This window comes from Dermochelys coriacea, chromosome 8 (genome assembly GCF_009764565.3).
Source record: "Dermochelys coriacea isolate rDerCor1 chromosome 8, rDerCor1.pri.v4, whole genome shotgun sequence".
NCBI lineage: Eukaryota > Metazoa > Chordata > Testudines > Dermochelyidae > Dermochelys > Dermochelys coriacea.
The window spans coordinates 98,858,587-98,885,058 of record NC_050075.1 but is presented as its reverse complement, the minus strand read 5'-3'; the positions used below and the strand labels follow the sequence as shown (position 1 = coordinate 98,885,058).

The 26,472-nt window shown below is 42.9% G+C and overlaps 1 protein-coding gene across 2 annotated transcripts in view; it reads right to left on the bottom strand.

Moving 5' to 3' along the window:
* Positions 1-26,472, bottom strand: part of TTC39A (tetratricopeptide repeat domain 39A) — an 87,092-nt gene that overhangs the window by 26,618 nt on the left and 34,002 nt on the right. For both annotated transcript variants that reach the window (XM_043520248.1, XM_038412385.2), the window contains exons 3-7: positions 25,142-25,273; positions 19,287-19,363; positions 14,857-14,924; positions 3,944-4,008; positions 2,608-2,707 (exon numbers count right to left, since the gene is read on the bottom strand). In XM_043520248.1, the coding sequence (XP_043376183.1) occupies positions 2,608-2,707; positions 3,944-4,008; positions 14,857-14,924; positions 19,287-19,363; positions 25,142-25,273 (442 nt within the window). The remainder of the gene's footprint in view (positions 1-2,607; positions 2,708-3,943; positions 4,009-14,856; positions 14,925-19,286; positions 19,364-25,141; positions 25,274-26,472) is intronic.

Below are 26,472 nucleotides of genomic sequence, written 5' to 3'. Positions count from 1 at the left end.
TGGATAACACTGGTTGCTGCATTTTAATGATTATTTCGATGGGAACTACAGAAATTAAATGTTTGCCAGACCCATTAAGCAGCATACTCGCTATCTATGTGTTACATGGATCAGTTTTTGGAGTCCACTACACTGTTCCAAGAAACAGGTTCTTGTGTCAGAACAAACCAACCAACCACAAATCTGATCATGCAGACACTTACTACTGGGCACAGTTCTTATTACTCTAAGTAATCTCATTGAACTCAGGGTTAGGCCACCAGTTTGTAAAACAGGAAAACCGATACTACTCCTATATTAAAGTATACAAAAGGAACACATGTGACACGGATTCACTTCTTGTTATGCAACTGCCTGTATGGTAAATACCAACTCCTACAACTAAACAATGATATGTTTACAGTAGCCTTTGAACCAAGTAGAGTGTAAATCAATGTTGCTTTTGCTGTTAACAATTGAAAAGCAAGTTTAAAATGGTCACTGCTAAAAAAAAATAAAAATGATCCCCTTTTAAAAAAAGAGAGAAGGAACTATGCTTCTGGAGAAAAAAGTGACAGAGAAGATCTGAGATGCATTTATACAGTATATCAAATAAATTGGGGTCCCAGTATTATGACAGCCAGTAAGGTAATATTAATAGCAATAACCACCATTTTAGTTTGCATTCTTTCTTCTTATTATTTTAATGGGAGTCACCTTTATGCATTATGGGAAGGAGAGACACTAAAAGAACACACTAAAGGGGATGCTGTGGAAATACTCAGCTATACTTTTTTAAAGAAATATGAGAACAATTCATGCATAATCAGACTGCATCTGCTGTGACTCAGTTTTTAACTGGTTTCAGAGTAGCAGCCGTGTTAGTCTGTATTCACAAAAAGAAAAGGAGTACTTGTGGCACCTTAGAGACTAACAAATTTATTAGAGCATAAGCTTTCGTGAGCTACAGCTCACTTCATCGGATGCATTTGGTGGAAAAACAGTTTTTAACTGTTGACAGTCACAGTTTACGTAAAGCTTCTCTGAGCACTGAGTTGAACATACGCAGAAATCAAAATCAGACTTTCACAGAAAATATCTGGTAGCCTGCTTCTGGCCAGTTTAGAAATCATCTTCTCATCCCAAAGCATCTTTACAGACACAGGGAGCAGTACAGCATTGCTGCTATTTATTCCTGTCCTTATCTTGTTCCTCCATTAAGTGCCACCTGGTCATGTTGCTGCAAATGATGTCCTGCCATCTAGCCAGTGGCCAGCCTCTAGGTCTGACTGATTTTCCTTGGCATCCTATCATCTGTTTGCCTCCTGCAGCGGTCCCCCACATTGTAATCTTTTAGATTATAGCCAATCCCCTTGATCTCAGATCCTTCTCTCCTTCTCACTTCATTTGTCTTAACATCACTCCACTTTACACCTGCCACCTTTTGAAGAACTCTCTCTCTACTGTCTCCTGTCTTCTGATGTCTGTTACCCCAACCCACAAGTGTGGCACCAAATATTGTGGAATAACGTGCTATGAATTAACTGAATCTAGCAGAAAAATTCTGATTTCAACCCTGGGCGGACAGGGCTCACTTAGCCTCTTTCGGCAAGTCTGTCTAGGAGAAGGAACATTCTGATTTCAAATCTGAGCAGTGGATTAGGGTGAAAGTGCTGATGCTTCTTTCTACCATGCCAGCAGGCTATGGCGTTCCCAGGAGCTGGATGGGGGGATTGGCCTAACAAGCCATTACATCCAAATCTTACTTGTTACAGTTTAAAAATACCACCAGTAAAAGCATCCTCTCTTTCACAGCATACTGGTGGTGCTTCCACTTCCGATGTGGGATGAAACCAAGATGTAGAAAAGTGCACAAAAATAATTAAACACCTGCATACCAACCCCCCACTCACTGCCCACCTGCAAAAAAGTCAATTTAAACTTATGAACATTGAAAATTGTTCAGATTAGGTTCTGGTTAGTTCTTATTTCAGTCAAACTGATTTGCCATCCCTGGCTGGGAGAAATGGCAGTGATTGGGGATGGTACCTTTTGCCTGCAGGATTCCATATCAAAGGCAGTGTAGTTCAGTTCAATCACAGAGGGGTCTCAGACACATCTTCTTTAAGCTTTAGGTATTGTAAACATGCAGGGAGCTCTCAGGTGAAGACTGAGCTGTGATCAGCTCTTTCCACAGTCGAACTACTGATCACAGCTCAGGTTACTGAAATGGCCCAAGATGCTACTTTGTCCTGACCATGGTGCTAACATAGGCCCAGATCCTACAATGAATGTTGGACGGGCAGACACTTGCACTCATGCAGAGACTTCTTGAAGTCAGCAGAGCTCCATGCAAATACAGAGGAGTGCTTGCACACAGTAAACTGTAGGATCGCAGCCATAGCAGTTCCTTTGTATTTCTCTTTTATGTGTAGTATGTTCACCCTTGATGTTTCTTAATCACATTAATATCTGCAGATGCTGTAAACCATCAGAGAGCCGGCCCGGCAAATACTTGCACACTTCTAACTTCAAACGGTTCCATTAAACACGGTAGAATGCAGGTGTTTAAGCATGTCTGTAAGTGTTTACAGGAGGGGAGCCTTAGTGAAGACTTCTTTTACATACCAGGTTGAAAGCTCCAACTCCAAGCTTTACGCCACCTTCAAAATGGAGATAGTTCTTTCCTTTAACATAGTTTGGAGACTGTATAAGAGTGTTCAGTTCCCTAACAATACAGAAGATAACATTACAGAATACATGGATAACCAGGTAAATATTTAGCCCAATTCAGTAAGAAAGCTGACCAGTCGTTTTGAAATATAACAATTATAATCATAACTCTGAAGTCTCATCTAATCTAGATAGATGAAAGTAGCCAGAAGCTATTGTTAACCATGGGATGGTGGTAAAAGGTCTCGTTTCTCTTTCCTATTCATTAGTACAGTGAGAACAGCTTCTTTCTACACGTGCAAAACTTTAACAAACCAGGAGTCTAAGAAAGCATGCCATGACTGAACATGTGAAGAGCAAATTCTTTATCATGCAAACAACAGGAAATATACCGGGATTTGTGTGTACATGAACTAAGGAGAACATCTCTTGTATTTGCAAAAATAGAGAGAGATGCCAGCTTGGTAGACTTACATGGTCGTCTTTCAAATGATGGACCTATGAACTTGTACTCTACTGTCATGAGTGGTTTAAAAAGGAGAATTCCATATACCTTTAACATTTCTAGGGGAGCTGTCTGCACTATTGTGTGGCAGGATGATGCAGCATGTTACAGAGGCAAAGAGTTCTGTGGCACCTTATAGACGAACAGACGTACTGGAGCATAAGCTTTCGTGGGTGAATACCCACTTCGTCGGATGCATGTAGTATATGTCTGTTCGTCTATAATGTGCCACAGAATTCTTTGCCGCTTTTACTGATCCAGACCAACACAGCTACCCCTCTGATGCATGTTACAGAGGACATACTGAGCTCTGTGACTGACTTTGCTTTTGTTCTTATTTGTCTGGCTGTTTTTTCCAATAATCTAAAAAAAGTTATTCAGGCGGAAAACATAAGGCAGCATATGCATATAACAGTACAGAGGAAACAAGTTGTCTGACAAGTTAAAAGCTACTCAAGATGTTTTTGTTTGATTGGTTTTAGGACTGAGGGAGGAGGTTGGACATAAACTGCATCTGCCTATGGAGGTGGCTCACTTGCTAGCCAACAATCAGTATTAAATCCATGTTCTCTAGGAGTGAACTGAGGGGGACCACTTATCACAATCTGCGTGGGTTGAAAATTATTCATGCTCCTAGATTTTGAAGATAGTTATTATAGCTTACACCATGTGCCTAAGTAAATAAATAACAACGCTAATTGTTTGAGACACCCCCTCCCACCAGAGTCTTTTTATTGCAGAAGTGCATCTGGTATGATAATACTACAATAATTCAGGCCTACTTACCTATATGTCTGATAGCTGTTCCTGACTTTGATGCCGCCTTTGAAAAAGCTAACCATGTTCTCATCCTGGTGGAAGGGAAACATATTAGCACTGAGCAATTTAAACCGCATTTGCTTTCTGGAAATTAATATATGGAAGTAAAACAAATTAAGATGAATCAGACAGGATGAAAAGAAAAGGAGTACTTGTGGCACCTTAAAGACTAACAAATTTGTTAGTCTCTAAGGTGCCACAAGTACTCCTTTTCTTTTTGCGAATACAGACTAACACGGCTGCTACTCAGACAGGATGAGTCTCTATGGAGCAGTAAATGGCTAAGACTTAGGATTTCTTTTCTAATTTTTGTTGGATCATATTAAAGAAGTTCTGTATTAAAATTACAAATGAGTTTGATTCCCCATAGTTTAAATTCCAGGGTATTACTATTTAAGAAGTCTCTTGGTTTTTGGTCTCTTGTTTTTACTGTTTCTCTCCCGCTCTGTGTGAAACTTGCAAGCTGCTAATTGTGTTAGTACATCCTAAGACAGAGAGTGACTGAAAGCAATACTTTGTAACAGAAACTACACACACAGAGACTCCCTGCCCTTTTGTTGTATTTATCTCTCTTTGTTAACAATTGTGATTAAAATAGAGATAGACCATGTAGGTGGATGGAGCCTTCATGTGGATAATAAATGAATGATCAGGGAGGTGCCAGCTTAAGAATCAAGTGTCTATCAGCTGAAGAAGGTGTCAAGTGGAAATAACCAGAGGACCCCCCGGAGGGCAGACTGGAATCCACCAACAGCCTCAAGGATGGGAGAACTGAAGAACAAGATAACATCTGGCAGCACGGAGCCGTCAGGAACGTGCCATCTGCTGATTGATTCAGCAACAGCATGATGAAGCAATTCCCATAGACTGGCATAGGAATAAATTCCTATAAAAGTGAACTCTAGAAACTGAGAACTTTGAGGTCTGATTCTGCAAACCAACTTCCAGGAGCATCAGATGTGCATCTGACAAGGCCCTGCTCTCTCCTTGTGTCCAGGCTACCTGGCCAGTGGCTTGGCACGAGCAACTCTAAGGCTGGTAACTATGATAACAACCTTGCAGAACCTGTGTGTGTGTGTGTGTGTGTGTGTGTGTGTGTATGAATTAATGTGTGAATAAATATGAAATTGAATGGAATGTTATCGCTATAACTAACTGCTTACTATGATTCTTTCTGTATTCGTAATAAATGTGGCATTTTGCCTTATCCTCTTTAATAAGATCCTGCTGGTTTTTATTTTATTGATATAACAGTAAATGGCTAAGACTTAGGATTTCTTTTCTAATTTTTGTTGTTTTTACGGTATTCTAAAATATCAGATTTTCATTTCTATTTTCATGCTTTCTGTGATTAGTTGCTTTAACTCTGAGCCATGGATCTATAGTCCACATTAATGGACACAGGAATAGTCATATTGTCTCTTGTTGCTGTTAGCAAAAAGTGGCACCTATAGTACAGACAGCTGTGACTGTTTTAAATGAATGAAAAGAGCTTTGAACCATTTGTCCTTCAGCATGGTTAAGATTCAGACATTCCCTGGATCAGCACCAGCTACAAACAGCTGACTGCCTGCGCCAGATCCTGCCAGATGCAATTTGGTTTCATGAAAAACATCAGGTATGTTGGACGTGCTCTCTTTTTGTTACTGGATTTTAATGTGTTAATGGTAAGACTGCTTCCGCCAACGTGCACGAGCTGAAATTGTGGGAAAGCAGCATCGCTTACCCCATAACCTCAGCCATGCAGAACACAGTGCCATCCACAGCCTCAGAAACAACTCTGACATCATAATCAAAAAGGCTGACAAAGGAGGTGCTGTCGTCATCATGAATAGGTCGGAGTATGGACAAGAGGCTACTAGGCAGCTCTCCAACACCACTTTCTACAAGCCATTACCCTCTGATCCCACTGAGAGTTACCAAAAGAAACTACAGCATTTGCTCAAGAAACTCCCTGAAAAAGCACAAGAACAAATCCGCACAGACACACCCCTGGACCCCCAACCTGGGGTATTCTATCTGCTACCCTAGATCCATAAACCTGGAAATCCTGGACGCCCCATCATCTCAGACATTGGCACCCTGACAGCAGGATTGTCTGGCTATGTAGACTCCCTCCTCAGGCCCTTCGTTACCAGCACTCCCAGCTATCTTCGAGACACCACTGACTTCCTGAGGAAACTACAGTCCATTGGTGATCTTCCTAAAAACACCATCCTAGCCACTATGGATGTAGAAGCCCTCTACACCAACATTCCACACAAAGATGGACTACAAGCCGTCAGGAACAATATCCCCGATACTGTCACGGCTAACCTGGTGGCTGAACTTTGTGACTTTGTCCTCACCCATAACTATTTCACATTTGGTGACAATGTATACCTTCAAATCAGCGGCACTGCGATGGGTACCCGCATGGCCCCACAGTATGCCAACATTTTTATGGCCGACTTAGAACAACGCTTCCTCAGCTCTCGTCCCCTAATGCCCCTACTCTACTTGCGCTACATTGATGACATCTTCATCATCTGGACCCATGGAAAAGAAGCTCTTGAGGAATTCCACCATGATTTCAACAATTTCCATCCCACCATCAACCTCAGCCTGGACCAGTCCACACAAGAGATCCACTTCCTGGACACTACGGTGCTAATAAGCGATGGTCACATAAATACCACCCTATATCGGAAACCTACTGACCGCTATTTCTACCTACATGCCTCTAGCTTTCATCCAGATCATACCACTCGATCCATTGTCTACAGCCAAGCACTACGATATAACCGCATTTGCTCCAACCCCTCAGACAGAGACAAACACCTACAAGATCTCTATCATGCATTCCTACAACTACAATACCCACCTGCTGAGGTGAAGAAACAGATTGACAGAGCCAGAAGAGTACCCAGAAGTCACCTACTACAGGACAGGCCCAACAAAGAAAACAACAGAACGCCACTAGCCATCACCTTCAGCCCCCAACTAAAACCTCTCCAACGCATCATCAAGGATCTACAACCTATCCTGAAGGACGACCCATCACTCTCACAGATCTTGGGAGACAGACCAGTCCTTGCTTACAGACAGCCCCCCAATCTGAAGCAAATACTCACTAGCAACCACACACCACACAACAGAACCACTAACCCAGGAACCTATCCTTGCAACAAAGCCCGTTGCCAACTCTGTCCACATATCTATTCAGGGGATACCATCATAGGGCCTAATCACATCAGCCACACAATCAGAGGCTCCTTCACCTGCGCATCTACCAATGTGATATATGCCATCATGTGCCAGCAATGCCCCTCTGCCATGTACATTGGCCAAACTGGACAGTCTCTACGCAAAAGAATGAATGGACACAAATCAGACGTCAAGAATTATAACATTCAAAAACCAGTTGGAGAACACTTCAATCTCTCTGGTCACTCGATCACAGACCTAAGAGTGGCTATACTTCAACAAAAAAGCTTCAAAAACAGACTCCAACGAGAGACTGCTGAATTGGAATTAATTTGCAAACTGGATACAATGAACTTAGGCTTGAATAGAGACTGGGAATGGATGAGTCATTACACAAAGTAAAACTATTTCCCCATGGTATTTCTCCCACCCACCCCACCCCCCACTGTTCCTCCGATATTCTTGTTAACTGCTGCAATTAGCCTACCTTGCTTGTCACCATGAAAGGTTTTCCTCCTTTCCCCCCCCTGCTGCTGGTGATGGCTTATCTTAAGTGATCACTCTCCTTACAGTGTGTATGATAAACCCATTGTTTCATGTTCTCTGTGTGTGTGTGTGTGTATATAAATCTCTCCTCTGTTTTTTCCACCAAATGCATCCGATGAAGTGAGCTGTAGCTCATGAAAGCTTATGCTCTAATAAATTTGTTAGTCTCTAAGGTGCCACAAGTACTCCTTTTCTTTTTGCGAATACAGACTAACACGGCTGCTACTCTGAAACCAATGGTAAGTGTGAAGCACAGCCATAAAAAGCAATGTAACAAACGCTCAGATATTGCATAACAAAACATAAGAAACATGGAATCTGCAAGATAAAATATGTAGGGGCCTTTGAGTTAAGAATTACGACTTAACCTATGAGAAACCGCTTGATAATTTTCTGTTCCTAGCTTCTTTCCTCATTCATCACTAATGGGTAATGCCCCCCACCTGTGGGATACGGAGCCAAGCTGCAGGCTCCAGGACTAAGCCCTGCCCTTCAACTCAGGCCAGCAAAAGAGTGTTTCAAAAAGCTGAAGAAACACTCCAGGAATCAAATATTAGCATCAAAGACAACAGCTTGATATAATATATGAATTAAATTTATGTTAAAATCTCCCTTTAGAGAAAAAAATCAATTTGTTACCAACTGTATTCGAGTCATTTACCAGATGACACGGGTGGTCTGAGTGAGGGAAGAATTTGCTAACAGGAAGAAAATTATCAGGCAAGAAATTTTTCATTCTGCTGCACAGCTTCTCTCCACATTCATCATTAATAGAGAGTAAGGAGCAGTGAATCAAAGAAGTGGTGGTGGGGGAGGATAAGCAGAGTTGTAATTATCATTGTAGAATACTAGTCTGGAATGGAAATTATCTCCTTGCGCCACCTTTTAAAGCAAGAATTTTGTAGTTTAAGGAGCCAATCCAGTAGGGAACCTTCCTACAAAAGGAGGTCTCTGCAGAGGAATGGAAACTTATTTTGCAAACTTCCTCAGATGAAGCTCATGCACTTTGGGGGATTCCTACTCCATAAATAATCCTCCAAATGCCTAGCATGTCAATTGCTGCAGGATTTTAATATCTTGTCTGATGCAATTTTGAGGTCTGAAGGCTGTGAATTTTGGAGGGAATGAGATGAACCGTGTGTGTGTCCTCAATATACTTGAGATACATCTTTAGAATGCTGAGAATGCCCATTTATGTCACTACCTTCCAAAGGATTGGAATAAAAAGCAGGGAGAGCTATTTCTGAGGAACTGTGGAAAGAAGAACTTCCATTGAACTGAAAAGTTTCTGGAGCTTTAGCCTTTTTTTCATGACAATAGTAGTGTGGTTCTTGTACAGATAAAGGAACTAATTCCAAAACCTGTCTTTCAGTGGCAAAGGTGGAAAAGCCAGACACAGGCTTGTCTAATCTGTCATCCTGATTAATCTTGACATCTGATGCTCAGGTGGGGAGTCCGATGTGCCTTTCTAAAGAATGTTGCTAGGGCTGGTTCCCACTTTTCTGCAGTGCTTGGTTGTGTAGGACTCCAGTCAATCATTCTGGAGAAACTCTAGTGTAGCTGATATCAACAGAATTTTACAATTGTCTTGCTTGGCTCATCACCCGTGAGGCCTCAGCTGGAGTACTGTATCTAATTCTGGGTGCCACACTTTAGAAAAGATGTGGACAAAATTGAGAGAGTCCAGAGGAGAGCGACAACAATGATACAAGGTTTAAAAAACCTGACCTATGAGGAAAGGTTAATAAACTAGACATGTTTAGTCTTGAGAAAAGACGAGCAAGCAGGGACCTGGTAATAGCCTTCAAATATGTTCAGGCTGTTACAAAGAGGACAGCAAACAATTATTCTCCATGTCCAGTGAAAGTAGGACTGTAGGGGAAGTTAAGCTCTGGAATATTCTTCCAAGGGAGACTGTAGAATCCCCATCATCGGAGGTTTTGAAGTACAGGTTGGACAAACACCTGTCAGGGATGGTATAGTTTTAATTGGTCCTGCCTCAGCAAAGGGGGCTCAACTTAATGACCTTATGAGGTCCCTTCCATCCCTACAGTTCTATGATTATTATTTGTATTATGGCAACATCTAGGCCTTGGTCCCATTGTGCTGGGTACTGTACAAAATACAGTCTGTTTCCCAAAGAGCTTTCTGTTTCCCCTCACACCAGAAATGTAATGTGACCAGATCAATGAGTGAAGTTTCCTGATTGAGTTCTCTTTGGATATCAAAATTTCTCAACAAGGCTAATGGCAAATCCTTGCTGAATTACACTTTCTCTTCCAATGCCCAGGCTGTAACTGTAGGTGGTCCAAGTCTGCATGAAGAAGCCCCTGCTTAAAGAGGCATGGTGTTTTCTGCAGGTGCAATGGAGGTTCCTGGGCTGTCTATCAAGTACGGAGTGCCTTTTGAGCCATTAGAGGACTATGGGGAGACCTTTTCCCTCTTTTCTATATCCTTTATGAGATCTGTCTTGAAAGGTAGCAGATTCTTCTCTGTCCAAGATATTATTTCCATTGTCTCAGAGAAGCTTTGACAGCTGGCTACTCCTTATTTTTGAAAGGGATATCAACACTGATGCTTCAATCATAAACAAACATCTACATGGGAGGTAGCAGGAAATGTCCCCTATGAGCACTATAATTATCTACAATGTGGTTTCTTGCACTTTCTTTTGAAGCAGCATTCCGGCCACAATTATAAATGAGATATTGGACTAAATGGACCACTGGTCTGAACTATGCAGTCATGCGTGTATGTTTTCATTCTGACAACTTTGTCAGTGTTGTATCTAAGCAAATTAAATGAATGTGGATTCTAAATTTTTGACAGTTTGTCATCCATGTATGCACTCCACCTTGTGAGACTTGCTTGAGCATGTTGGTTGTACTTACATGCCCAAAAAATGGACTTTTGAAGGTGATCTGAGAAGGACATCTAATTTTGCATTGTACCCAGTAAATGGTTCCATGTCCTTAAAGGAATATCTGGAGGGTGCATTTTGAAAAATTTCATTCGGAGATGAAGCCAGTACTTGTGTCATAAATATAAAGGGAAGGGTAACCATCTTTCTGTATACAATGCTATACAATCCCTCCAGGCCAGAGGCAAAACCCTTTCACCTGTAAAGGGTAAAGAAGCTAAAGGTAACCTCGCTGGCACCTGACCCAAAATGACCAATGAGGAGATAAGATACTTTTAAATCTGGAGGTGGGGAGGAACAAAGGGTTCTGTCTCCCTGTGTGATGCTTTTGCTGGGAACGGATCAGAAATGCAAGCCTTCCAACTCCTCTTAAGTTAGTAAGTAATCTAGCTAGAAAATGCATTAGATTTTCTTTTGTTTAATGGCTGGTAAAATAAGCTGTGCTGGAGGAAATGTATATTCCTGTTTTTGTGTCTTTTTGTAACTTAAGATTTTGCCTAGAGGGATTCTCTAGGTTTTGAATCTGATTACCCTATAAGGTATTTACCATCCTTTTACATTTTACAGAGGTGATTCTTTTACCTTTTCTTTAAATTAAAATTCTTCTTTTAAGAACCTGATTGATTTTTCATTGTTGTTAAGATCCAAGGGTTTGGATCTGTGTTCACCTGTACCAATTGGTGAGGATTATCATCAAGCCTTCTCCTGGAAAGAGGGTGTAGGGCTTGGGGGGATATTTTGGGGGAAGACGTCTCCAAGTGGGCTCTTTCCCTGTTCTTTGTTTAAAACGCTTGATGGTGGCAGCATACTGTTCAAGGACAAGGCAAAGTTTTTACCTTGGGGAAGTTTTTAATTTAAGCTGGTAAGAATAAGCTTAGGGGGTCTTTCATGCAGGTCCCCACATCTGTACCTTAGAGTTCAGAGTGGGGAAGGAACCTTGACAACTTGGCACCAGCAATCCTACCTGTAGGAGATAATTGGCTAGAGATGACCACTGCCAGGAAATGAATGATACAATGATGTTTTGGATCTTTGCAAATCTTTACCATGGTAGGAAAATTATGGCCAGAGCCAAGTAGTTTTGAGCCATGGGTGAGCAATTTTCTGCATTGGGTTCAAAAAGTTCTCCTCGATTTTTTGAAGCACCAGTGGGTATGTATCCTTTTCAGCTGCTGACATATTATGAATTGGTCTATTTCTCTCAACAGGGTACCAATTGGCATGCTGTCCATGTATGGGTATGGAGCCTTCCACAGGGGATTAGAGATTTCAGGAGGTGGTCAAGGCCCTACAGGTCTCTCCAACTCAAAGCTCATATTCTGGCAGCACAAGGGTCAGTGGGGTATACCAGGCCCACTGAGGCGCTTAAGAAGCTGCCTATAACAACAACTCACACACTTGGCTCTGTGTTTGCTGCTGCAGTGAAGGGCAGAGGGAGCTCACTTCAGAGGTGCTGTACCAGAGAAACCAGAGGATGAGAGCATGTATACTCCAGAGATTCTTCACCTCAGGAGAGGGAAAGAGGAGCTAGATGATGAAATGAAGTCACTACTGCACAAAAATAAATAGAAATTAAAAGTTAGAAAACAAAATTGCTAGAAGAAACTGAACTGCCAACTTGGTCTGCTGCTGGGGGCAGAAAATCTGGTAGCTTGAGCTGAAGGGCAGGGCTTAGTCCCAGAGTCTCCATCAACAATACTGAACCATCTGCAAATTCCACACTGAGGGGCATTATACATTAGCGATAGCTGAGAGAGAAGCTGTGCAGTATAAATGAGTGTGTCACTCCTGGTATGATAACATGTCCCCAGAGAGTTTAATCCAAATCCTGGTGCAGCAAATGCTCACAGAACAATGTGACCCTGTTTACTTTTGTTCCATAGAGCAAATGTTTATTTCCATCATTCAGCTGGAGGGTTCCACAGTGCATCATACATACTAGTTTAAAGGCTGCTTTCTGTTTAGCAGTTGGGGGAAGGTTTCAGAAACAGGACATTTACTTCAGTTTCAGCCCAGAAATTCAGAAAAGTCACATTTGCTAAGAATGAAAAGAATCAATGCTACAAGAGATGCCTGAATATCAACCTCCCTAGGGAAACCCTGAGGCTGATTTGAGAAAGCAGCTGCTGACTGGCACCCATGCGCTATGTATTTCAAATTCAGTTCTAATAGTAGAAAGGAACAAATGCTATGAACCAAAAGCCTTTGAACTGTCAACACAGTAAAAGCTGTATTATCTGGCCCTTTACCAACTGGAAAGCTCTAGAAGCCGGCATTTCTGATATCTCCCAATACAAATCTTCACAGGGATGCCAGGTGTCCAGTTTTTGACCAGAACACCCAGTCAAAAAGTGACCTTAGCAGCTCCGGTCAGCACTGCACACCGGGACATTAAAAGTCCAGTTGTCGTGGGGCCAGCAGGCTCTACCTGGCTCCTCATGGCTCCCCAGAAGCGACAACATGTCCCTGCTGCTCCTAGATGGTGGAACGGCCACAGGGCTCCATATGCTGTCCCCGCCCTGAGTGCTGGCTTTGCAGTTCCTATTGGCCGGTAGCTGTGGGGGCGGTGCCTGTGGGTGGAGGCAGTGCGCAGAGCTGCCTGGCTGTGCCTCCACCTAGGAGCAGCAGGGACATGTTGGCACTTGCAGCGAGTCGCCCGAGTTGAGCGCTGCCAGGATCCGGTACCCCGAAGCCCCTCCCATGCCCAACTCCCTGCCCCAACCCCCCTCCCACACCCAAACTCTCTCCCAGAGCTGCACCCCGCACTTCCTCTCATGCCCCAACCCCCAGCCTTGAGCCCCCTCCCACACTCAAACTCGCTCCCTCCATTGGCAAGTATAACTCTTACTTAACCAGAATTTTTGACGAACTGGAATCCCCCATTCCCCCAACATGCCAGATAACAAAGCTTTTACTGTAGTTTGTACTTCCTGGGAAAAGGGCAAAGTGGCTTTTTACAGTGTTTTGGTAATCTTCATTAAGTATCTGAAGTAACCACTTTAAAAACTCTGAGTAAGTATAAGTGGTAAAGAACCTTCATTTAATTTTTAAAACTAGGTCTTGCTTCCATGAAAAATTAAAATGCTAAAACAGAAAATGAATGATGTCTTGTGCATCCCAGCCTAAGCAATGCTGTACAGACCATGCTGTGAGAAGAGGGAGCACATGAACAGGGCCTTCTTTATGCGTAGGAGGCAGAAGAAGTTATGCCCTTTCTTGTACGTTTCTTATGGATGCATGAATGGTTTTAAAAAGAAATGTACCATTTACGGCCAACAGAGCTGCCATAAATGTCCCTTTCCTAAGATACTAAGAACACTACCAGCACTATGTAGTGCCTTTCAGCCACAGATATCAAATCAGTTTACAAAGCTGGTAAATTTGATTATCTCCTCTTCACAGATGGGGAGGCAGAGAGAATAAGTGACTTGTCCACCGCACTATGGGAAGCAACTGAGTCAGGAATAGAAATTAAGAACTGCAACTCTCATTCACCTGCTTTAACCACAGACTGAAGTTCAGCTGACAGCTGCTAATGTTATCTCATGGGGCAAGCCAAACTTTTATACTCTAAGCAAAAGATACACGGAGAAAGAGAGAGGGAATGCTTTTTCTTCCAGAACACAAATCTGCACTGTCTAGTAACAACAGTGGAACATCCAGGGGAGATAGCCCTTCAAGAACAACCTTGTTAAAGTAGATTCATTACTTTGATTACCCATTGGATTTTGGGGGAAGCAGAGGAACAAGCTCTGCTGCATGCTACAGCTCCAATGGCCTTTGTTCCTCTTCCATGCTATCCCATCCCCATTCATACGCTTACCACGCTTACTGAAGTGACCTTCCACCCAGCCAAAGAACGTGAGGACAACTGCTTTCCAAGTACCTCAGCATCACTCCTAAGTCATGCAGAGAGGGTGCTGGAGACAGCTGCAAGATGTTCCCTCCACACAGACTGCAGCTGCCTCCACAGCACTCTGAGACCAAGAAGTAAGGCCCACATCTTAGGCACTTAGGATTTCAAAAGGAAGTTAGGTGCCTAAATACCCTGGAGGATGTGGGCCCAGACACTTGGTCCAGTAAACTGGACCTGGGTCACTTGCATGGGTGTATGAAAATGTGCACTTTAATGTCCCACATAAAGATTTCCATCTGTATGCAACTGATTTTCAAAACCTCCTGTTCCCCTCCTGCTTTCATGAAACAGCCTGAACGGGTGGTACTGTACCTGCAGGAATGTGAGAGCTGCTCTCTGAAGCAAGCATTCAGCATAGCAAACTTCTGCATGAATTTCCTCTAGTGTGAAAGGGGGGGGGGGGAGAGGAAAAGACACAATCAGACAACAGATTAATTAAAGTAGTAGTATTATACCCCCAAATAGGAAAACAGAATACAATAAATGCAAAGGGTGGGAAAACCTCAAAAAGAAAATCTGATCACAGACTTTGTTTCTTCCAGGTTGTTGAACTAACACCACGTGATAGTAACACAAAATTGTTACCAAGTGGCTGTTCGGTGGCTATATGAAACGAGTTGGGGGGGTCTCAGCCCAGATCTTGGCAGAGCGGGATCTAGAATACAATGGCTATCACCAGAAATTGTAGCAGTCTCAGCAGAGAAATAAGGATGAAGGCTCTATTCAACAAAGAAAGTACTTAATTTTAAGCATATAAATCATCCCATCCCTATCCACAGAGGCATTTAAACGAAAATGCTATACTGCATAGAGATGGGGTAAGTCACATACTGAAGGTCAAGCATGTATTTAAGTGCTTTGCTGAACGAGGACCCACATGGGCATGGAGACCAATCTATTGTCACCCTAGAAGAGTTACCTCCAAGCCAAGGAGAGGCACTTTGGCAAGATGGCATAAGCAAGCTTGCTTTGCCCCACCTGAATTCTAATCCTGGTTCTGACACTCCGTACTGAGCAGGGAATAGGTTTGTATGATTTATTAATTCTGTATGAGATTATGAACCCTGTGTGTCTGTGTCAGCCTGCACACTCCATTCTGAATATGAAGCCTTTTGCCTTCTCTATGCTGTTTGCCTCCATCTTGGGTTGAACAGTCCAAAGGCCTGTAGCAAAAGAACAACAGAGGGTACCCAATCGTTGGAAATCTATTCACATTAGACAAAAGAATGATCCCTGCCCAGGAAAACTAGTTTAGCAGGGGGCAAGTCACTTTGGCATCAAAGTCACCAGACAGGAGTTTGTGCTCATGTGGGGAACTGGCAAAGGTGTTACCTGACACAGGGCACTGAAGGTTTTTAAAAGGGTAGAGGCTAGTCTGCTTAGTGGCCAGCCATGTTCTCCAATTCATGAGGAAGCAACCACTCACCACGTAACAGCCTGCATGAGTCAGGGGACACCATCCTTGCCTAGATCCACGGCTCCCAAGGGAAGGGTGAAATAGAAAGTGAGGGATATTGCCACTTCAGAAGTTTATTATTTTGTATGATCTGTACTTGCCCGTGTTTTACATGATTAAGGATAAAAAAAGAGCATAAAGGTGTTAGACTTGGCAGAGTGCGGGTGTTGGCTGCTTCACAACTACTGTGTGCCCCTAAGAGAATTAAACTATAAATGAGAAGTTTCTCATCTCTGGAGAGTAGTTCTGGGGGAGGGGTGTGTTTAAATCTTGGGGAGTGTGATAGGTCAGCACTGAACTCAGAGGGGCTAAGCTGCTGGACAGCAGGTTCTGACACTCGAAGGTGGTGCCAGATAGAAGATCAGCACCCTGAGAGTGTGCCTAGGGACCCTGAGAGTGGGGCAGTGGCTAGACTCCATTCAGGCTCCAGGAGCTTGAAATACCCAGCAATCCAGCACAGCAAAGGTTTGGATTCCCTTCCCAGCCCCCCTAGTGAGTGGCCAGGAAGGGGCACTCACTAGAATCTGTGACAACCAGTCTTAGATTGAGCATTTCGTTTCTGTGCCTCTGCTTCCCCCTCTGTATAATGAGGATAATGACACCAACTTGCCTCTCCCGGGGGGAGGGTGGGGGGGGGGGGTTGAGAGAATTAGTTAATGTTAATACAGTGATTTGAAAACAAAGTGCTATCCCTGCTAAACACCTATTGCTGTGAGGTTGTAGCAGCATCAAACATGGGCCAACAAGACAGCAACACAAAGACAGAGGCTGCGGACATATCATATCTTCTGCCCTTTTCTCCTGGAGCCACAGGAGGCAAGACCTTTCATTTAGGGGTTGGGGTGGGGGGTGTGAAAGGGCAAAGAAAAAGGAGCTAGGGAAGAGGTGTGTGAACCAGTCCTGAGCACTTCCCCTCTATTCAGGGCAGTCGTCCTGAGCACCAACTTCCAGGGACACCAGATCAACAGATGGAGGGGGCGGGAGGATGCCACATCACTCAGCAATTTTGTTTTGTTCTGTTTTTTTTTGGGAGGGGTGTCTATTTTTTCCTTTTTTGGGGCAGCCAAAAACATTTTCCATCCTGGGTTGCAAAGCACACAGGTCAGCCCTGCATCTATCAACAGATTGATGGCATTAACGGAGGTGGCATTAATGGAGGTCTTGAGGGAAGAGCTTTATTTTGTGCCCCTCCCACCTCAGGCTGAAGGCTATAATGATGCACAACAGCAACTGGACAGAGGATGGTCACACACGATAAAAACGGCAGTGGCTCCAGAATGAACATGTAGGCTATGCCCACTTTAAGCTCTTGAGCCAACCACCTCACAAATACAGAATTAATACAAAGAAAGAAAGAAAATATCACATCTGAATGCTAGGGAACTGAATCTTATACAAGAAGAGCCCAAAAAGCTGAAATGCTGGTTTCATTTTTGGAAATGGATTGTTGAATACTACAATCTTACTTTAATTGCCTGCACGGTCCAACATACGTAGCTCTACGGAACACAAGCCCACATATTAAATGTAGTCCAACCCAAGACTAATTCGCCTTAATGTACTTCCTTCAGAGATCACGTTCAGCTTGTTTTGTGCAGTATTACGGTGTTGACAACTCTCTAGATTTATTCGCGAGTCTTGTGATATTTGGTGCAGGGATTTTAAGCCCAGGCTCCTGGAGTCATGTGGGAATCTCAGGGTGTTTTTTTTTTCTTTATTAAGTTTCTAGCTCTCGTGATTATGGAGAAAAGTCTGAAAACTTGATCTGAGTGCACTCTAAAGGCTCAGAAACCAGAAGACAAATAAGAATCCCAATATTAGTATTCTTTAGTAAATTTCATTATTTTTATGCCCATCTCATGATTTTTTGATACTTAACTCATGATTTTTACACATGTAGGGGTGGCAATCCTCTAATTACTTTCCACCTCCCACCCTTAAGAGTTTATTCCTCTAATAGTCATGAGATCCTGTTCAGCAAATTATTAGCAGTTATTAGATAATAACAATTAGATAATAGCAATTATTAAACTATTTTGCGAGTGTTTGTCTACATTGACTGAAATACACACACACTCTTGCTTCCGTGACCAAATATAATCCAAGTGACAGACAAGATCATGAAACAAAAATAATTTAGTATTATTTCCCTCCTAGATCTTGGGCAATAGTGCTAAGCTGTTTTAATCGCATGACCCTATCTCATTTAGTCCAATTGTGCGTCATGCCCTTGATTAGTTGTTATAGTGTACTGTGTTTGCACGCATTCACGTTTTTATTATCAAGGAAATGATTGTTTTTTAACAAAGAAAGAGATCTAATAGAGCAAACAAGTTTATGCATCGGATGCATTTCCACTGAATGCATCCAATGAAGTGAGCTGTAGCTCACGAAAGCTAATACTCAGATAAATTTGTTAGTCTCTAAGGTGCCACAAGTACTCCTTTTCTTTTTGCAAATACAAACTAACCACTGCTGCTACTCTGAAACCTGAATTTAAATGGTTACGTAATGCTCTATTAGATCTCTTTCTTTATTAAAAACGGTCATTTCCTTGATAATAAAAACATGAATGTGTGCAAACACAGTACACTATAACAACTAATCAAGGGCATGACGCACAATTGGACTAAATGAGATAGGGTCATGCGATTAAATGGACTGTGTTGCCCAGATGCAAACAAGATAGAACTTGTACATTGCTACGTGGAATTGGAATTACACTGTGTAATGAAACTGATGTCAGAGAACCAGAGCCTAGCGGGATTAGCAAATTTCAGATTTTATACATTTTCAGTAAATACATTAATAGGAGCAAATGGCCTCTCCTGGTCCCAAAAGAGCAGAAAATCCTGGCCATCACTAAACTTCTCCAAGACTCATCCTGCCCTGTGCACAAGTGCATATAAGAAAATATTGGCTTTGCAGCATGTCTGGAGGTTAACAGGCTCAAGCAGACTAAGATTTGAGGGATCCTCATGGAGGGTTCCCTGCTAGCAGGTCCCTCTTAATTAAATCAAGGCTGTTTCAATTCGAGAGTCTCCACGGATTCCCACTTTGGCAATATCACACAGAGAGAGAGGCAATTTCTCCCAGAGGTGAGACCCAACATCTTGAATTCCACCCAAAAGCCTACAGGCATCCAGTTGTAAGTGTCTGAAAAGATCCCAAACACCACCCACCATCACCGCTGAATCTGTAAAGTTAGCCCTGCAAATTCCCATCAGTGAAAGGCACAGGGGAAAAAAAAAAACAAAAACATTACATGAGCCAGATGGAATCTTACCTTCAGTAAAGTGTTCGAGGTTTTGTCTATGCACAAGGTTGCTAAAAGAATCAGCTACAGTCGATTTCTTCCTAAATCTAATGGGAAAGAAAAATAAATCTGGTCATTCTTAAAAAGAAGGGGAATCACTGAAAAACGGTACCTTTTACCGGGCTTTCCATAATGCCACGAACACACCTCCACTCCAGCTTGCACCCACCCACTGTTATCTCACCTTTTATGTTGTAAATTGCACCAGAAATCTGCTAGTCTCCTTATTATGTGTATCCAGCCATTATTTTCACACATATGTAACACCTCAAAGCAAAATTGGATGACAATGAAAACTTCAGCACTAAACATTGGCACCCTGACAGCAGGATTGTCTGGCTATGTAGACTCCCTCCTCAGGCCCTTCGTTACCAGCACTCCCAGCTATCTTCGAGACACCACTGACTTCCTGAGGAAACTACAGTCCATTGGTGATCTTCCTAAAAACACCATCCTAGCCACTATGGATGTAGAAGCCCTCTACACCAACATTCCACACAAAGATGGACTACAAGCCGTCAGGAACAGTATCCCCGATACTGTCAAGGCTAACCTGGTGGCTGAACTTTGTGACTTTGTCCTCACCCATAACTATTTCACATTTGGTGACAATGTATACCTTCAAATCAGCGGCACTGCGATGGGTACCCGCATGGCCCCACAGTATGCCAACATTTTTATGGCTGACTTAGAACAACGCTTCCTCAGCTCTCGTCCCCTAATGCCCCAACTCTACTTGCGCTACATTGATGACATCTTCATCATCTGGACCCATGGAAAAGAAGCTCTTGAGGAATTCCACCATGATTTCAACAATTTCCATCCCACCATCAACCTCAGCCTGGACCAGTCCACACAAGAGATCCACTTCCTGGACACTACGGTGCTAATAAGCGATGGTCACATAAACACCACCCTATATCGGAAACCTACTGACCGCTATTCCTACCTACATGCCTCTAGCTTTCATCCAGATCATACCACTCGATCCATTGTCTACAGCCAAGCTCTACGATAGAACCGCATTTGCTCCAACCCCTCAGACAGACAAACACCTACAAGATCTCTATCATGCATTCCTACAACTACAATACCCACCTGCTGAAGTGAAGAAACAGATTGACAGAGCCAGAAGAGTACCCAGAAGTCACCTACTACAGGACAGGCCCAACAAAGAAAACAACAGAACGCCACTAGCTATCACCTTCAGCCCCCAACTAAAACCTCTCCAACGCATCATCAAGGATCTACAACCCATCCTGAAGGACGACCCATCACTCTCACAGATCTTGGGAGACAGACCAGTCCTTGCTTACAGACAGCCCCCCAATCTGAAGCAAATACTCACCAGCAACCACACAACAGAACCACTAACCCAGGAACCTATCCTTGCAACAAAGCCCGTTGCCAACTCTGTCCACATATCTATTCAGGGGACACCATCATAGGGCCTAATCACATCAGCCACACTATCAGAGGCTCCTTCACCTGCGCATCTACCAATGTGATATATGCCATCATGTGCCAGCAATGCCCCTCTGCCATGTACATTGGCCAAACTGGACAGTCTCTACGTAAAAGAATGAATGGACACAAATCAGACGTCAAGAATTATAACATTCAAAAACCAGTTGGAGAACACTTCAATCTCTCTGGTCACTCGATCACAGACCTAAGAGTGGCTATACTTCAACAAAAAAGCTTCAAAAACAGACTCCAACCAGAGACTGCTGAATTGGAATTAATTTGCAAACTGGATACAATTAACTTAGGCTTGAAAAGAGACTGGGAATGGATGAGTCATTACACAAAGTAAAACTATTTCCCCATGGTATTTCTCCCTCCCACCCCACCCCCCACTGTTCCTCTGATATTCTTGTTAACTGCTGGAATTAGCCTACCTTGCTTGTCACCATGAAAGGTTTTCCTCCTTTCCCCCCCCTGCTGCTGGTGATGGCTTATCTTAAGTGATCACTCTCCTTACAGTGTGTATGATAAACCCATTGTTTCATGTTCTCTGTGTGTGTGTGTGTATATATAAATCTCTCCTCTGTTTTTTCCACCAAATGCATCCGATGAAGTGAGCTGTAGCTCACGAAAGCTTATGCTCTAATAAATTTGTTATTCTCTAAGGTGCCACAAGTACTCCTTTTCTTTTAGTGAAAATCATGTAAATAAATAAACTATCTGCTAATATGCAATAATTTGCTAAACTTTCGATTTATTCATTTTTCTTTCTGTAGTGAAATTTGAAATTACCCTGCAGTACCAGAACACCACCAGTAAATTACAAAGGAAAATGCATTCAAACGGAAGACCTATATTCAATCAGCTAGTTTGACGAATACTGTTTATCAGCAGTATACTCGTCAATAACAATACTAAGTAACCCTCACAAACTCATACAAAATAAGGTAGAAAAGTCTTACTCCATGAAATAGTTTAAAAACATTTTGTGCTAATCCATGTTTCATTAACAACATAATTGGCCACATTTGGCTGTTCATTGTGGTTTGACTTTGAATCCATAATGAATAGCTATTTGTACTTATGTTTATTACAAGGGCAGGATTCATCAAAGCTGATGAATGGAGAGACAGGAAAATAAATGAATATGGAAATGAATAGCTGAATAAAGTGCAGCAACAGACAGAGTTGTACATGCTGCCACCCTGTCTTCTCCTTGCATTCTGTCCACTAATAGGAGGAAATGTAAACCACATGTAGTATTGCCAACCTCAAGAGATCAAAAATCATGAGTCAGATCCCCTCCCCCCCAAAATCATGAGATTTTAAAAACTCCAGCAAATCATGATTTATAGTCTGTTGCTTGACTTTTTCATTACACTCTACTTCTCTGCCAATGTGTGAGAGATCATTCCAGGTTGAAAAGCCAATCTTTAATGCTCACAAAAATGCATGCCTCTCCATCTGCTCAGATGGAGACTCCACTTTCCCTAAGGGCTTGTGTACACTTCACCGGGGGATCGACGTGCAGTGATTGATACACTGGCGGTCAATTTAGTGGGTCTAGTGAAGATCCGCTAAATTGACCACAGATCGCTCTCCTATCGACTCCTATACTCCACTCGCATAGTGTGGACCCCACCGTAAGCAGATCTAAGCTATGTTGATTTGAGTTACACTATTCACGTAACTCAAATTGTGTAGCTAAGATTGACTTTTCCCTTTAGAGTAGACAAGTCTTAAAATAGTAATAGGAAATGGATGGCAATTCCCCTATCTTGACTCTCTCCCGTCCTAGTTTATTTGCTTTGATAAAAAGAAGGGCTGGATGGTAAATAGTTTGAGTACCACTGACCTAATTAATGCATCATGATTCACACACACACACTCACACACCTACCTTATATTTCTTTATCAGGTTGATGAGTTACAGATATTCACATTAAAGACCTTTATATTAACTCCTACTTTCCCAGTTTAGCTGAATAGGAATGTGTCAAGAGACAGGGTCTTAAGCAACAATGAGTATTGTGTACATAGTATGCAAGAGCAGAAGAGAAATATGTTCAGTCATTACATTTGAGTAAACTCACATGTTTATGTAGTCCTGCAATAAAAGAACAGATGACAGATTCACAAATAAGCAAGAAATAACCAGAGTTAACAAATGGGCAGCTATCCAGTGAGCAGCCCCCTCAGGAGCAGAGTTATATAAACCCTTTCATTAAATATTTCAGAAAAATTAAGTATTGAAAGTATTTGTAATATTCCATAATTACAGTGTTTCTATACAAAATATTACTGTCAGAAATCCTAGAGACCATCCCTTCATGGCCATCCACTAGGACGACTAGGAGGGGACCCCAAGCCTTTGCTGCTGTAGATCCCCGGGGTGTATTAAGCATTTGGAGCCTCAATGGAGTCCAGCCACTGCCCAAATCTTGGTGTCCCTAAGCACACACTCAGGGCACAGAGATTTTCCATCTGGCACCCCCCTCTGAGTCTTGGAACCTGCTGTCCAGCCACCCTAGCCCCTCTGGGCACATCCCTGACCCCTCATTACTTAAACACACCGCTCTCCCAGAACTCCGCCCAACAGCTGGAAAGCTTCTGGTTTACAATTTAACTCCGTTAGGGGTGTGCAGTAGCTGTGAAGCGGTCACATACACACACTCTCTCTCACACACACTCACATCAACTTTAAAAAGTGCCAGGGGGTGCTCAACCCCCACACCACCTCTTCCTGCCCCCACCCGCCTCTTCCCGCCCAGTTCTGCCCCCTCCCCCGAACGCGCTGCGTCCTCGCTCCTCCCCTCTCAGCATCCTGCATGCCGTGAAACAGCTGATTGTGGTGGCTGGGAGGCACTGATACATGGGGCCTGCTGTTGGGCGGGAGGCACTGGGAAGGGAGGGAATTGATGTGAGACTGCCGGTGGGTGCTCAGCACCCACCATTTTTTCCCCATGGGTGCTCCAGGCCTGGAGCACTCAAGGAGTTGGAGCCTATGCGCGCACACACACCACCATGTTCAATCTATCAATTTTAGGCTCTTTTCTCCTTAATTATACATAGCACAGGAGAGTACAGATCATACAAAACAATAAAACACACTAAACGCAGGGTTCCTCACTAGCTCATCTCCCTTGGGAGATCATCTGTGTTCAGTCAGTCAGGGTCTTTTATCGTATTGTCTACCCTGCTCCTGCAGCAGCCTCCCTCATCCTACTCTGGTGCAAGATAGCTCTCTCCTCCAGTTTCCATTTCCACCTGAGAGTCCCTTTATAGACTCCTGCTGGGGACATCTGCCTCTTTTGTTCTCCTCCTGGTCACTTTCCATTACTTCCAAACTCCCTTTCCGCCTTCAGATAAATGGAGGAAGGGTCTTCACCCAGCTAAAGCAAATCCTTTATGTGATGATCACTCACCATTATCTTAGGCCTGGCTGGCAGAGACATGATACAACCCTGCTAATGCAGCATTGCTGTAGCCGTGAGGGTCCCAGGATATGAAGGGGTAAGGTGGGTGAAGTAATATCTTTTATGGGACCGATTTCTGTCAGTGAGAGAGACATGCTTTTGAGCTACACAGAGCTCTTCTTCAATTCCTGGGGGATCCACATAAATATAGGCTTTCCATAACACAGTGATTTCATGATGCAATTTCATAAAATCATCCACAATTTGGAAGTGGTACAGACAGAATCCCCAGTTCATCACACTTATATCCATCATTCATATAAGCAATGTCACAGTAAAAACAATGGGATTGGTTTAGCCTTTTGCATGAAGCAACACTTCCTTGACTCTGCCCCCATCCTGCACTTCCGTCCTGCCTCCTCCTGCTCTGGACCTACCACAATCCCCTCCCCATCCCTCTCTCCTGCTCCCAAAGTCTGCCCCTGCTCCCCCACACTCTCCCCATCCACCCTCCAGTGTCTCTGTTGCTTCTCACAGTCCCTGACAGCTCCTGTCCAGCCCCCGACCCATAGAGTGGCAGCCATTTTGCCTATAGGCCTGGCTTCAGTTCAACTGAAAACAATAGGGGGCAGCAGCCAACTTTATAAAGGGCAGCCTCACATTCACATGCAGATAGACCGTAGGGAAATGGCGGCCATCTTGCTGGTGTCGACCCCACTGACAGTAATAGGAGATGGTGGCTATTTTGAATAAGGGAAAATTTGTGAGTTGGTGCCTTGCATCATGTTTTCACGCGACAGCTAAAAGCCACCCCAAAATCACTAGAGTCACGATAAAATCATGGGAGTTGGCAGTACTGCATATGTCCTTCCTTCATCTACAAATCTGTCATGACTTCTCAGAGGAGGGCACCAACTGCCCAATGTACTTCTCCATACTTACTTTTGACAGGTGGCTTGAGCTTCTTTCATTGTGTTTCCTGCATTCAGCATGTCCTGGGCATCAAAGGTCATCATGGCTTGCATTTCCAGTATGGTAGCATGTGTCAGTGCGTGATACATACTGTCCTGAGTTCTGTTTATAATAATAATAAAAAAAAAGACATGAGTACAGGTGACAAATTTAGTACAAGATTAATTTTCAAAAAAATAACACTCTAGGGGCATATTAATCTGATGGGGACTCAGGTCTAAACAAATGTGCTAGTAATCAAGCATAATATGGTACGTACAAAGGATTAATTTTTGCTGGAAAATACAAACAAACTCTGTATATGGCCTACGTTAGAAGAGTGACTTGATGCACAAATCTGATCTATAGTTTTAATAGCTATGCTAAGATACTACAATGAAGATCACAGTGTAGATGCCTAAAATGTGTCAGTGGAAGTTTTGGGTGCCCAAGGAATGTAGGATCAGGCTCTGAAGTTTCTTTTGTTTTGGGATAACTGTTTTTGCATGAGTTCTCCACTGAGCACCATGATGTGTGCTGCAAGCTGAGACAATTTCCTTCTACTTTGGGAGAGTTACACAGAATAATCAAGATGATGAGTAATGTGATAACACAATTGTAGCCAAAGAACATTTAACATGAAACTAATCTTACTTTCAAAACTGTTACAGAGTTGGCCAAATGTCTCAGCCTTTCACTCCTATCTCTGTATTCCCACCTTTCACCCTCAATTTGTCCAACTTGAATACACTTCCCAAACCACAGACACTGTGGGATTTCACATGGCACTTTATAAGGCATTTTTTCAATCCTTTAATTATTCTCATGTCTCTTCTCTGAACTGTCTCCAATTTTTCAACAACCTTCTTGACATGTACAAACCCGAACTGGACACCATATTCCAGTAGCAGTCAAACCTGTGCCAAATATGGAGATTATATTATCTCTCCACTACTATTTGATATTCCTATTTATACATCAATGGATTGCATTAGCCCTTTTAGCCACAGGGTTGCACTGGGAGCTCATGTTCTTCTGATTATCCACCGTGACCCCCAAGTTTTTTCCCCCAGAGTCCCTGCTTCCCAGGAGAGAGATCCCCATTCTGTAAGTGTGGCCTCCACACTCTGTTCCTGGAAATAGGACTCTACATTTGGCTGTATTTAAACACATTATTTGCTTGCACCTAGCTTACCAGGTGAAGTGCCTCACTCTGTATCAATGACTTAATATTCTTCATTATTTACCACTCCCCAAATCTTTGTGTGATCTGCAAACTTTATCAATAACGATTTTATGTTTTCTTCCAGGTCACTAATAAA